The sequence below is a fragment of the Garra rufa genome, chromosome 16 (assembly GCF_049309525.1).
Source record: "Garra rufa chromosome 16, GarRuf1.0, whole genome shotgun sequence".
NCBI lineage: Eukaryota > Metazoa > Chordata > Actinopteri > Cypriniformes > Cyprinidae > Garra > Garra rufa.
In genome coordinates this window covers 31,358,577-31,372,899 of record NC_133376.1, presented here as the reverse complement: position 1 = coordinate 31,372,899, position 14,323 = coordinate 31,358,577, and the positions used below count along the sequence as shown (strand labels likewise).

Genomic DNA, 14,323 nt, shown 5'->3' with positions numbered 1-14,323 from the left:
TAAATAACATTATCCATGTTATTTTATGTTATTCAACACACATTAAACACATACCCATCAATATCAACTCAACTGTTCTGTTTCTTTGTCTTTTTTTAATTGACTGCACACATATCAGAAACATGTTGGTAGTTCATTGTAAAAGTGATATGGGTTAATACTCCATCTAGCGATGCTTCCTTGCTCCCTGCTGCAAGATGTGTATTATTATATCACTTCGGGTAACCGGCAGACCGCAAACACTCCGCCTGGAGTAATGTCATCGTGGTCGGCTGTTATCGACTAGTTGCCAAAATTTGATCAAAATGCACTTGCTTTTTATCAATAAGACAGTTAATACTGTTAGTATTAAGCTCAGTTTAGGCCAGATTGTTTTGTTCTAGAGTGTTTGGTCGGCGTGAGTTGCCGGTTACCCCCCCATGGTAGTGGTGGTTTTACCCGCTGGGTTTGTCACATTGGGGCTGACCTTGGAATCACCTCCTCCGCTGCCACACTCTCCCTTGTCGTACCACCATTTGTTTTTCAATTTGTCCAACAGGCCTTGTTCATTCAGTTTTAACACTGCCAGGTTTACTGGGTTTCTTGAAACGATAACGAAATATTTTGGTCAGTGTCAGCCCAGATAAACCATTTCAGAGACAGTGTGATGGGAAAACAGACTCAGACTGGTTTGAACACAACAGCCACTGCTCTATGTAGGTTGAAATGTTAAATGCATGGCATTCGCAGTGGTTTTGCCCCGAGTCTGTATATAAAGTATGTTAACATGTGTATTAATGGAAAACAATGCTTTTGTTAGTGGCCTTTGTGAAAGACAGATTTTATAAAGCCAGGAATAAGACTTCTTTAGATAAAGGAGAAAAAAGATGTACTTAGATGTCCTCAGTGTTTACTGTCTGCTTTTTTGGCTCTAGTCTTTTGGTGAATGTAACAATGTGAATTGAAAACAACAGCCTGGAGACATTAGATGAATTCTGAAAAGGATAGTTCAACCCAAAATAAAAACTTCCCCTTAGACCAAATTCATTCTTTATTTACTTTCTTCGTTCTGTCAAATACAAAAGGATAATGTTCAGGTACACAATGAAAGCAAATGGTGACCAAGGACTGTCTAAATACAAACAGTATCACAACAATAGTTCATACTGTATGACCTGCACTATATTCCAAGTCTTAAGAAGCTGCATTGTCTTAATAAATCTCAATTGTGCAACTGGTTCAAACTTCAGCTCTCAAAACTAGCAACTATGCTAGTATAAAACTATAAAACTATGCCTCTGGCACCAAGTATGAATGAAACATGTGTTTATCCATTTTACTTTTCCCATAAGAGTGGGCACAGCCATTTGTAAATTTTATGAGTCTGGTTTCAGGTGTCATTCGCATCCAGATATTTTTAGCTGTACAAAACAGCTTGTTTGGCTGCTTGATATTGCAAATTGGTGTGTCTTACCATATTATTTTAATGCAATATCTTAATTATGAACACACTGGTTTGTAGAGCAAGCGGTTTTACCGTTTACAGCACTTTGTTATACTTCTTAATATTTCCCTATAGCGGCTAATCTACCGGAAGTCTCGCCCATATGCTTACTTCCTTATTAACTTATTGAAGTGAATAGCACTTATGGGCAATTCCTCCTATTTTGGGTAAACATATGAGTTTTTCTTTTTGTTAATTAGTTGTTAAAATTGCATTTTAAATAATAAAAAAGGCTCTAAAAATACTCAAGCCATAAGAACCAAACCAAAAAATGTGGTTAAAAACAGAGTTATGTATTGTTGCATTTGGCTGATCTTTATATATATTGTATATGTATATATTTATACAACAGTTCTTCTGGTCCTCGAATCTGATCGGCTGATAAGACTGCAATATCACAGCTCCTCCAACCGCTTTACCGCTTGTATTTATGTATCACTTCGCTTGCCGTATTTCTCACAGCTAGTGTCATGGCGGACGCCCAAATCCACTATAATTTTTTAAAAAATGTCACAATGTAGTTTTAAGATGTTTTCAGGTAATAATGTACTTGTTTATAGTTCAAATATGAAGTTTGTTAATTAAAGCTAACGTCTATTTGAACATTTGCATCAAGGTTGTTGACATGTGAGTGGCCGTTTAGCGCTCATGATCGCGCTGAAAGCAGACTTTCTACGGGCAGATCTTCTGGAATTTACAGCCAGCTCTGATGTCTCTATAGTAGTTAAACATGAGTTATAATTCATTTTGGGTAAATCTCACAGGCAGTCTTTGGTCTCATTAAACTATTATTTGTTCCAGAGCAAATCGTTTTGGCAAAATCTCACCATGTTTATGTGAATTCAATGCTGTATATCAGAGCGCTGCCTGTGTACATGTGACTGAATTGCCTAGCAACTTTTATGATGACTGTTGTTGTTTACTAAATATTATTATTGAGATTGCGACAAGAGACTGTTTTTACAAGTCAGCAGTAAAGACTTTTATAGTGAAAAATAAACACTATTTATAAACGGAAAGTTAACAGACATTCAAACTAATGTTTTATTGATAGAAGATTGATCTGAAGAATGAATGCTGTATAAGATCACACTTGCCCAGTCGATCTCTTTCTCATAAAACTCTACTACACGTAATACACTGCTTTTATTTACTACAGGAAATAATACAATAAGTTTTTAATTAAGCAACATTTCTTTGTTACTAGTTCTAAAGTGACATTTTGGAATTAGTAACGGAGGCTTGGGCACAGCTGTTAAACTGTCAGCTTTAGATTTGAATTCGTAGCAGAAGGAAGTAGTTCTGCACAAAAGACACTCCATTGTTAATTTGTTTATGTATTTACACACTTGTGGCGTCAAACAGTTGTATAAACGCAATATCACACTTGTAGACGTGAGATGTGGCTGTATATCAGCATGCTGTGATTACCCGAATCACAGCCGAATCATAGCCGTGCCGATATACAGACATATTTCAGGTCTACGAGTGTGATATTGCTCATATATACTAACCCTGACCTTACAGTAATATATTAATAATAATATACAAATTAGTGTAGAAACATGTCATTTCAAAGTTATTAATAGTCTAAAGGGGACCATTAAAATAAAGTGTAACTGAATGTGCTCTAGAACCTGAAGCATTGGACCGTTGGCTGTATTTCTGATGCATAAGGCACACAAAATGGTTGGTTGGATTCTACAGGATTTCCACAAGACGTGTCCCATTAAAGCCATTGTGCTGCCAAACAATAAGGGCTTATCAGGATCAACTAAATGCTGGATTTTCTAAAGTGTGCCAAGTTCACATCACCATTGTTGCAGTAAACTAGCACAACGTTCTTGAATGAATAATTTATCATATGCACATCATATGCACTGGAATTATGGTGATTTATGTCATATTTGGAGCTTGGTCACCATTTACTTACACTGTTTTGAAAGGAGCAGCATGAACATTATACTAAAGAACCATTACTCATGGTTTGACCAAAAGATTAAATTTTTTTTTACATTAATCCCCTCGCTTCACATGACTGATATGAGCAACCACATCTATATCTTCTCCTTTCATCTACTTTTTTATCTTGAGGTCTTGAACACCCCATACAGTTCACAGGCACAAACGTACATCTCCTAGCGACCCATGTAACCGGCTGGCCAATCTGCGTCGCAAGCAAATGTCGTCTGCAGCTCTGTGTGTAGGAGAGTGATTCTCTGGCTTGATAAAACCCAGGGATTCTTTCTAATCCCAGAAATACCAGACAGAAAGAAGTCAGAGAGTGTCTCAGGAATGAGGAACAAACAGCTACATTCAGTTTGATGAGCATTTGCTTCAGGAGGTGGCAGTGCTTTGGGTGAGATGATTTTATTGACTAAACTCAAGAGAATGGACACAGATGGATAGAGATAAAAGGGCACACACATCAGTCTTTAGGGCTGTCGCATCTTGACTGTAAAACAAACCGATTTAAGGCATCAATCGGAGAGAAGACAAGGAAAATGTGGAACAGCTGTCGAAATGCACCGAAACAACTGATTACTTCTTCAGTCAGTAAATTAACCTATCAAACACAAAGTGAAGTAAAAAGTAAAGCAAGTTCAAAAGCTCAATTAACATCTTCCAAATTAAGAAATTGTTCATTAAAGCATGATGAGGCTAGCAGACCATAACGTAACAGATAGTGATCTGTTTTTAAAGGCTCTTATCAGCGTTTTTGTCATGCTGTTTAAATAATAAAAGTTGAATTCAGTGAAGATACAGTGAGGATAAAAATAATTTGACCCCCTGCTGATTTTGTACATTTGCCCACTGACAAAGAAATGATCAGTCTATAATTTTTGGACAGAGGTCAGACGTTTCTTGTAGTTGGCCACCAGGTCTGCACACATCTCAGGAAGGATTTTGTCCCACTCCTCTTTACAGATCCTTTCTAAGTCATTAAGGAACCTTCAGCTCACTCCACAGATTTTCTATGGGATTAAGGTCTGAAGACTGGCTAGGCCACTCCAGGAACTTAATGTGCTTCTTCTGGAGCCACTCCTTTGTTGCCATGTGTTTTAAGTCATACCCATCCACGACCCATTTCAATGCCCTGGCTGGTTTCAATGCATAATGTTTCCACCTCCAAGTTTGACGATGGGGATGGTGTTCTTGGGGTCATAGGCAGCATTCCTCCTCCAAACACGGCGAGTTGACTTGATGCCAAAGAGCTTGATTTTGGTCCCATCTGACCACAACACTGGCAAACTTCAGATGGGCCTGTACATGTGCTTTCTTGAGCAGGGGGACCTTGGGCCAATGCACGATTTTAGTCCTTCACTGCGTAGTGTGTTACCAATTGTTTTCTTGGTGACTATGCTCCCAGGTACCTTGAGATCATTGACAAGATCCTCTCATGTAGTTCTAGGCTGATTCCTCACCGTTCTCATGATCATTGAACCACCTGTTGTCACCTTCCCACCAAGCTGCTTGGCGATGGTCTTGTAACCCATTCCAGCCTTGTGTAGGTCTACAATCCTGTCCCTGACATCCTTGGACAGCTCTTTGGCCTTGGTCATGGTGGAAAGTTTGAAATCTGATTGATTGCTTCTGTGGACAGGGGTCTTTTATGCAGTTAGCAAGCTAAGATTAGGAACACTTTAAGAGAGTGCTCCTAATCTCAGCTCATGATCTGTATAAAAGACACTTGGAAGCCAAAAATCTTGCTGATTGATATGGGATCAATACTTATTTCACTCATTAAAATTCAAATCAATTTATAACTTTTCTTAAATGCGTTTTTCTGGATTTTTTGTTGTTATTTTGTTTCTCACTGTTAAAATAAACCTACCATTAAAATTATAGAGAGATCATTTCTTTGTCAGTGGGCAAACATACAAAGTCAGCAGGGGATCAAATAATTTTTTTTCCTCACTGTACATGAAGAATTATGGTATATTTTGACAACTGCACCACATGGTTAGTCCAGCAAATCATTTCCAATCTAGATTTTGACATATACGATTCTCAGTGTCTACCAATTTTGACAGAGAGAGCAAAATCTCCCATTGTCTTCCACATGATGAAATCATGCAGTAGATGCCCATATAGCATATACCGGTACATGCAAACACATGTCAGTATGGGAGTCGCTCTCTATCAAAATCAGTTACACACCGCACAGCTGGTAACTCACCAGACAGAGAAACACATTTATGAATTCATTTCCAAGCCTCTTTCACTCTTGCTGTCACAGTAATGGCTAGCTAGTACAGAATTTAATTTGAGTCCTGCCCTAGGTGGCAAGATGGAAGTCAGTCATTTACATCTTGTATCCGATGTCTCTCTCCCACTCCATCCACGCTCTCCCCCTGTTCGCTTTGCTATAAGGTGACCCAAAAAAGGGCTGTACAATTGCTATGAGGTCGTTTCCCCAAGGAGCTTATCTTATTAGAGAGAGATGGAGTTATTGAGGTTATTTCAACAGCTCCAAATTGCCCTTGCGAGGCCCTTTGCACTGCAATGAATGTAATATCATGTGGGCCATGGTGTATTAGTCAGATGGGTACGTTCAAGCACAATAAATGTGACGTTAATGATGGCGGCGTACAATTGAAATAACAACTGTTCACCTTATATTGCAGCGAATATAAAAGAAGCGCATTAATGTCGACATTCATCTTCAGAAGTGGCTTGCATAAGAATAACAACTGATTGCCCAATTTCTCTCATGCGCGAGTCACTCCGTGAGGAGAACGCTTTCGTAATTCGTAATGAAGAAGGAGAGAAAGTGAAATTAGCATCGGTAAACCTATGGCTTCAAAGAGCTTGTCATGAATAATGTCTGCGCCGTCTCAATGGGCTCTGCAGAGCGGTGCTGCTGTTTAATGAAAGGACGGCGAACACACGTGTTTCCTAAAGAGCTTCTGAAGAGGGCGCATCATTTTCCTGTCGTTTCTTATGCAAGCACTTCTGGTGGAGTGTGCTAAAAACCCCTTCAAGCAACATGAGGTAAAGGCGGGATTTTGAACAGCTCCACACACAAGTATGTACACCCACAAAACAGCATGTTCTGTTATAGCAGAGGCTGCTTAGTACAGTACTTCCACCTTCGCCTTTGACTTATTTAATGAAGTCACGTATAACCATTAACCAAGTTAACTTAACCGCCAAAAAAACTGCATCTTATTTATAAACCACCCGCAATCCAAGTGCTTAATGTGTTTTGGCCCTGCACAGCAAGTCATTCTCAGCACAAATGCATAGTTTTTTCTATGTAAATTAAGCTTATTATAGAATGCGTCTTATTTTGCAAAACTCAGCAAATCTTGTGTCAGCAAAAATTCATCAAGTGATGGAGCAGAGTACATATAGACTATGCAGTGTACTCAAGAACACTTGGCATTTTAAAAAGCTGATTTAGGTGTCAGGACTGCAGTGATGGAGTGATGCTGTACAGGTTCAGTAAAGTACGCCAGATTGCATTAGTCTGCTGTGTCCTTCATAACCTATAGTGCTCAGAACTGGCTTGCAAGTTTGCGAAATAACCCCTTCAGTACTGTATCCAGCCTCTACCACAACTGAACCACCATTACATGTTATTTTTATAATGGTTAAATCCAAACAGTCACCACACCACACAGTGGACAGCTGGATTTACCTAAGAGGTGATCCTTTGGGGGTGGCAATGCCGTAGCCTTTGGAGTCCAGGTTTCCTCCGACCTTCATAGTGTCACAGGGTTTGCGCTGCTCGATGTACTCGTTCATAGTGGACTCCAGCAGATAGGCGTACTTCCCTTTGGATTTCCTCACCCGTATAACTCCTTCATCTGTGGTTTTTACAAACACTGAGGGGTCTGCAGACTTCATATAGGACCACATCTTCTCAAAGACTGCGATCTTTGACCTCTAAAAGAAGAAAGAAAGTGAAGGATTATACATTTACAGATGTCGAAAGTGTCCACTTATTGAAACACTAGAATTTTCACTAGCTAAAAATGGTTTTAGGTCAGTTTTTTTGTCTTTTGCTGTAGTGTGTCAGTAGGAAATATCAAAATATTAGTTTACATTTCCACACATTTATTTTGCCATTAATTGTAATAGTCCAGTGAGATTATAGTTAGCACAAGGAGTCTGACAACAGCCAGCGCTCCACACAGAGATCTGATCTCATCATCATCCAGTCCCTCTGGAATGACATGAAGAAACAGAATAAACTGAGACAGACTAAATCCAGCAAAACTTTGGCAACGTCTCCAAGATGCTTCAAGAAACCTTCCTGCAAAGCTATAGTACTGTTAAAAATGGGTAAACACTTTATGGCTCTTCTTACCCTGAAGAATTCTTTGGTGGAGCCAGCATCTAGAGTCCCATAAGCAATCTCAGTCTGTTTGGCCAGATCCTCTGCACTTTCGATGGGTGACACCATCCTCTCCACTGTGAGAAAAGCAGCTAGGTTGGCTGTGTATGAGGAGATGATGATCAGAGTGAAGAACCACCACACACCACCCACGATACGGCCAGAGAGAGACCTGTGGAAACGCAATCAAACACATATACAGTGGCATCAATAAGTACACTTAAGTACGCTTAGAACAGACGTTCTTGCATTATAAAACCAAACATCAAACCAAGTAGGATTATTTTAAAGAAATACAGTACAAAATACACTCACAAAGAGATGTACTATGCAAAATATAAAATATAAAATGTAAATCTTTATTAAGTGTAAAAATGTTTCAGTAAAAAACTTTTCAAAGTGTACATATTATGGTATAACAATTCATTTACAGCATTTAAAATTATATATTTTAGTTTTTAGAGTTTCATATTTCTAATTGACACTATTCAAAAGGTTGGGGTTGGTACAATTTTTAAGATGTTTTTGAAAGTTTGCATTTATTTGATCAAAACTACAGTAAAACAGCAATATTTTAAAATAGGTCTGTTGCAAAGTAAGATTTATCACTACATGATTATCTTGGCCTCAAAAAATTGTGATAACAATATATTGTGATGTCTATAGAAATCTTGGGAAAGCAAAACAAATAATAATAATGATAATCATGCTATCAGTCTAATTAATCTTTTTTTGACCAATGAATCACACCACTGCATACAAAAGGAACAATTACACTAAACAGAGACTAAAATGCTAACCGTTTTTAGTTTAGTACAGTGTCAAAGACAATTTTTGAGAATCAGTACATAATTTTACTCAACTTGCGTTATAACGTCATTCGAGTGTTCTTCTGTTAACTGATTCTTTTTTTATAGTTATCAATTAGCCATATTGGCACCGCTGAAAGTAAAAGGCCAGTGAACTGAATGAAACTCGCATATTTTGCTGATTATTGCCGCTGAAAATGGCCAATTATTGTCATGTTTTGGGCTGTACTAATCGGTTGGACCAGGAAAAACATCTGGAGTACTCTAGGACTGCCAAAAGTTACAACAAATCAAGGAGAATTGTGCAAAAAACTTTCTGAGTAACAAAAGGCATTAGTGGTTGGCCAAACTAAACCAGGATTTCCAGGGCAAGAATCTGACAACATTTGTGTTTGTTCTTATCATTTCCAGACAGGCAGGTGAAATATTAGGCTAATATCCTAATTAATACTGCTCGTACATATCTTTACCACCTATTAACTTTAGTTTGTCAAACTATTGCACCCTTTTCTGCTTACTAAGTCCTTCTCTATATGGTTTAGCAGCTTCCTGCATTTTTTCTGTGGTTTAGACAGCATAATTGAGCAGAACAACGTATTCAGTAGTACATTAACCATGTGATCCATGCTGTTGTTTACATCCAAGTACCTCCAATATGGCCGCGCATTTGGGTAAGTGCAAGTGCAAATCACATGCTCAAATGGAGATCCATTATGAGTTTATCAGGTGTACTCATTCAAAAAATCAAATCCCATTCTGTGGAGCACTGAACATTTTCTACCTCCCAACCGTATTACAAACGCTGGCCTGCATGTAGCTTCTCCACGCACACGTTGATGCTTACAGTGGTCGGAGGTCTAGTTTGTTTGATACACTCCTCTCTGTCTCTACTCAGCTATAAACTCTTAGTGAAATGTGCTGAAACGAGATAAGGCCCAACACAATGCGACTCACCAGCAGCGCATTAATCTCACTTTTAGAAAGTTGCCAGTATGTTAAATGAATATATGCATATTAATTGCCAGGGATTAATGGTGATGAGAGCACTCAGCAGCCACTGTAATTGCACTTTAACCAATAATGGAAAAAAAAAACCCACGAAAAACAAAAAAACAGATTTATCCAAATCCCCAAGGATGAGTCTCTCTCTCGCTCAAGTGAGTCTAAGCAGCACACAAGAAGAAACGGTGTGTGTAAAAGGTTCCAGGGAAAGCAGTTGTTCGATACGTGTGGTGGAACAGGAAAAGCTGCTCAGATAAAACACATAAACAAAAACAAATGCACGGTTTATTCATTTAAGCTGCGAGGGAGGCAGAACCCGCCGTGATGAAAGGCTGACGAGATTGCAATAAACAGAAATATGAAAAGCAAGAACCTGTGAACCCTGAATGTGCAGTGATTGTCAAAAGAGCGAATAAATGTGTATTTAAGCGAACGAGCGTAACGAATATTTGATTTTATTCTTCAAGGGCTGGGCTGAGATATCTCCGGTCACAAATTCCAATTTCACAAGGTTAAAAAAAGGAAAAACAATTTCACCCCTGGCCAGAACACCATGCGACAAGAATATTTTGTAAACACCTCTTAGTTTCTTCCAGACCTTTGGGGTTGGGCTCTAATCCCACGACCTGAATGAAGCTCAGGCAGGCATATGAGATCAGTTTAACATCTCTGAGGGAGCTCTAGAAGGTCTACCCGCAGGACTAGAAGGCATAAACAAAACCACGACCGCTCTCCCCTGAGCTCCTGGCAGCCGGATGGCATAATCCTCTCTCTCTGCAGGAGTAAAGACCAGGGTTAACTGTGTACATGGTGAATCCACCTTGACAGGGGGTGGCCAGAAGAGTCAACAGGTCTATTGAGATTGATTTAAAAACCTGAGAGTTATTTCCATGTCCTCTCATTGTGTGAAATGTGTTTACAAATATAGCTGTGTACAGAAAGCTATGTAAGCACCTAGGGTAGGATGGGAAATTTATGCACTGAATGGTTTAGTACACTGCAGTTTTATAATGTAATGACGCTGTTAAATCAATATTCAGCGTGACCAGGCTACACCGTAAAAATGATTCACGATAGGACGTGCTGAAGTGTGTTGAGTTAGTGCTAAACTGCTCTGATGAGGATGCTGATGTGTTGTGTCTGCTATTTATTCAGCCTCATAATTCATATTAGCTAATTACCCTTAAATACTCAATACATATTCTGACAAATACCGCATGCCATATTTACAACCGCCAAATAACAAGATAATCAAATGCGAAAGCATACTGAAGTACATTTATTTGAGAAAATAAAATGGATGATTCAATTCCAAATGATGTCTTTGATTAGTAATTTCAGTAGTCTCTTCATATTGTGATTTAGTAACTGCTTGTTGGTGAATACCACACACAGTAAATGTGACATCTTACTTTACACTGACAAAAGATAAAATAAAATCGACTAAAAACTATAAAACACAAAAATACAGTTAAGGACAAACGTTAATGTTAATTATTTTACCAAAATAAGAGAGATCATACAAAACGCATGTTATTATTTATTCAGTACTGACCTGAATAAGATATTTCACATAAAAGACATTTACACATAGTCCACAAGAGAAAATAATAGTGGAATTTATAAAAATGACCCCGTCCAAAAAGTGTTGTTACCTGAATTATCCACACCTGGTTTTTGTTTAGTGATAGTTGTTCATGAGACCTAAAGAGTTACATTAAACTGCCCACTGTTTTCCAGAAAAATCCTTTAGGTCCCACAAATTCTTTGTTTTTTATTTTTTTTGTGTATTACAACTATGACTGTATGATTTTGAGATCCAATAAGGACAACTGCAGGATGCAACTAGTACAGACGTTTCAAAAACTCACTGATGCTTCAGAAGGAAACACAATGCATTAAGAGCTGGTGAAAACTTTTTAACTTTGAAAATTATATATATAAAAATTATAATTATATATATAAAATTATATCTATATTCTGGCTCTAAATGCATTTTATTTCCTTCTGGAGCATCAGTGAGTGTTTGAAACGTCTGTAATAGTTGCATATGAGTCCCTCAGTGTGAAAAGATGGATCTTAAAATCATACAGTCATTGTTGGAAAGGGTTTGAATACACAAAAATGCTGAAAAACCAAATAATTTTTTAACTGTTCAGGACAAACAAGGGACTATCACTAAAAAAATGTTTGAACGGGGTCATTTTTATAAATTAAACTATAATTTTCTCTTGTGGACTATGTAAATGTATTTTATGTGAAATATCTTATTCGGGTTAGTACTAAAAAAACCCTCTTGTTTAGGTAAAAAATTACCATTTTGCAGATTCTGCATGGTGTATGTAAACTTTTGTCCTCACCTGTATTTTATTAAAAATGAAAAACTAAAACCTGAAATTTTAAACAAAAAGAAATTTTGATTTTGCAACTAAAGGTAACATGTTTATGCTGAGGCACTAAAATAACTAAAACTGAAATAAAACATTATTATTTTTTAATATAATATTGTGGTAACAAGGTTCATTAGTTAACTACATTAGGTAACATGAACTAAGAATGAACAATACATCTACACTTATCTACACTAACACTTATTATTTTTAGTTAAATGTTAATTTCAGCATTTACTAATTTGTTATGAATATCACAAGTTTTTGTTAACATTAGTTAATGCATTGTGAACTAACTTTAACAAACAATGATCAACTGTATTTTTATTTCCAGACATTAACAAAGATTAATAACTAGTGTAATAAATCTATTATTCGTTGTTTGTTAATACTAATGGGTAACACTTTATAATAACTATCCGTTATAACTAGTTAATAGATCATTAATAAACTGTTAGTTAATGGGTTATAAATGACTTGTTAAATAGCAGTTAATAGTTTGTTAATTATTTATAACTATCTATTATAACTAGTTAATAGACCATTAATAAACTGTTCGTTAATGAGTAATAAATGACTTGTTAAATAACAGTTAATAGTTTGTTAATTATTTATAACTGTGCCTTATAGATAGCCAATAGATAACTTACAAGCTGTTAGTTAACAAGTTATAAATGACTTGTTAACTGTATTTTAATGATTTATAACTATACCTAATAAATTAGTAATAGATCATGAACAAGCTGTTAGTAAATTACTTACTAAAGACTTGTTAAGTATCAGTTAATAGTTTATATATGTTATTGGGACGTTATTCTAAAGTTGCAACTATTCCTCATTTACTAACAGTTAATAAATGAAGAATAGTTGCAACTTTAGAATAACGTCCCAATAACATATATAAACTATTAAATGATACTTAACAAGTCTTTAGTAAGTAATTTACTAACAGCTTGTTCATGATCTATTACTAATTTATTAGGTATAGTTATAAATCATTAAAATACAGTTAACAAGTAATTTATAACTTGTTAACTAACAGCTTGTAAGCTATCTATTGGCTATCTATAAGGCACAGTTATAAATAATTAACTAACTATTAACTGTTATTTAACAAGTCATTTATTACTCATTAACTAACAGTTTATTAATGGTCTATTAACTAGTTATAACGGATAGTTATTATAAAGTGTTACCTACTAAGGTTAACAAATTACACCTTATTGTAAAGTTTTACTAATATTTTCTTGATTACAGAAGCACATTTATATAGAGATTCAGGGGCCCACAGTTTTTGCGCAATAATCATATATTTTAAAAGCTTTGCTTGGCCACAGTGCAAAGAAAAAAAAAATAGCCGGCAGTATAAAAAAAGAGCTTTAAGCTCAAGCAGAAGCCTTTGCCAAATGGCTGCATCAGCAGAATAAATGAAAACGCAATTAATGCATGTTAATCCTTATATATAATGTATGTGCATTTTAAGCAAATCAGTTAATCACCTAATTAATATTCATGAGCCACGCTAATAATGTTTATGTTTCCCTACCAGTTTTCAGATCATTCCTAAAGCCATTCAAAACATCAGCAGGCTGTGAAACCCCCCCCCCCAAGTCAAACTCAGAAAATATACCACAGGCAAAATGTGCGCAAGAGGCTCGGGCACCAGAAATTCAAAGCTGGCGGAGGGGATTGCAGCTCACAGCTCTGATGTTGTTTGACAGCTTTTGCCGGGCACCGTTTGAGCGGTGTGAAGCTGACACACTGATCTCATTCCTGGTCACATGTCAAAATCTCTCATTGCTAAAATCCACAACGCCTCTCGCTCTTCCTCACAAGGTCAGTATTTACGCTCTGCATGTATGGAATGAGACCATTATGCAAATGGAGTATACAGCAATTAAATGAGAGAACAACTGTGAGAGATTATCTACACTCATTTCTAGAGCACATGTTTGTGACTCAGTATGAAACTGATATGCACTTTGAATTTCAGAATCTCACAGATCTTTATAAAAAAAACAAGCCTCGGATGGATGTGTAAGTGTCTTATAAAACCAGTATCTGAGATAAAGCAACCCTCCTGTTATATAAATTATAGCTATATAATCTTCTGCACCGTGCTGTTCGAGATAACTCACTACTGAAGCTGGCACAGATATCGACTCTCTCTGCAACAACAGCACACATACAGTACATATCTAAAACACATCTACAAAACACAAATCATAACAACTAATCTCTATAATGAAAGCCATATGTCCTCATGTAAACTATGACTTTACACACACACTAATAC

General features: G+C 36.8%; 1 protein-coding gene across 1 annotated transcript in view; it reads right to left on the bottom strand.

Annotated features, from left to right (window-relative positions):
• gria1a (glutamate receptor, ionotropic, AMPA 1a) overlaps nucleotides 1–14,323 on the bottom strand; it is a 101,280-nt gene that overhangs the window by 14,029 nt on the left and 72,928 nt on the right. Inside the window, 3 exon segments of the mRNA XM_073821111.1 lie at nucleotides 467–581; nucleotides 7,128–7,375; nucleotides 7,800–7,998. Of these exon segments, the coding sequence (XP_073677212.1) occupies nucleotides 467–581; nucleotides 7,128–7,375; nucleotides 7,800–7,998 (562 nt within the window).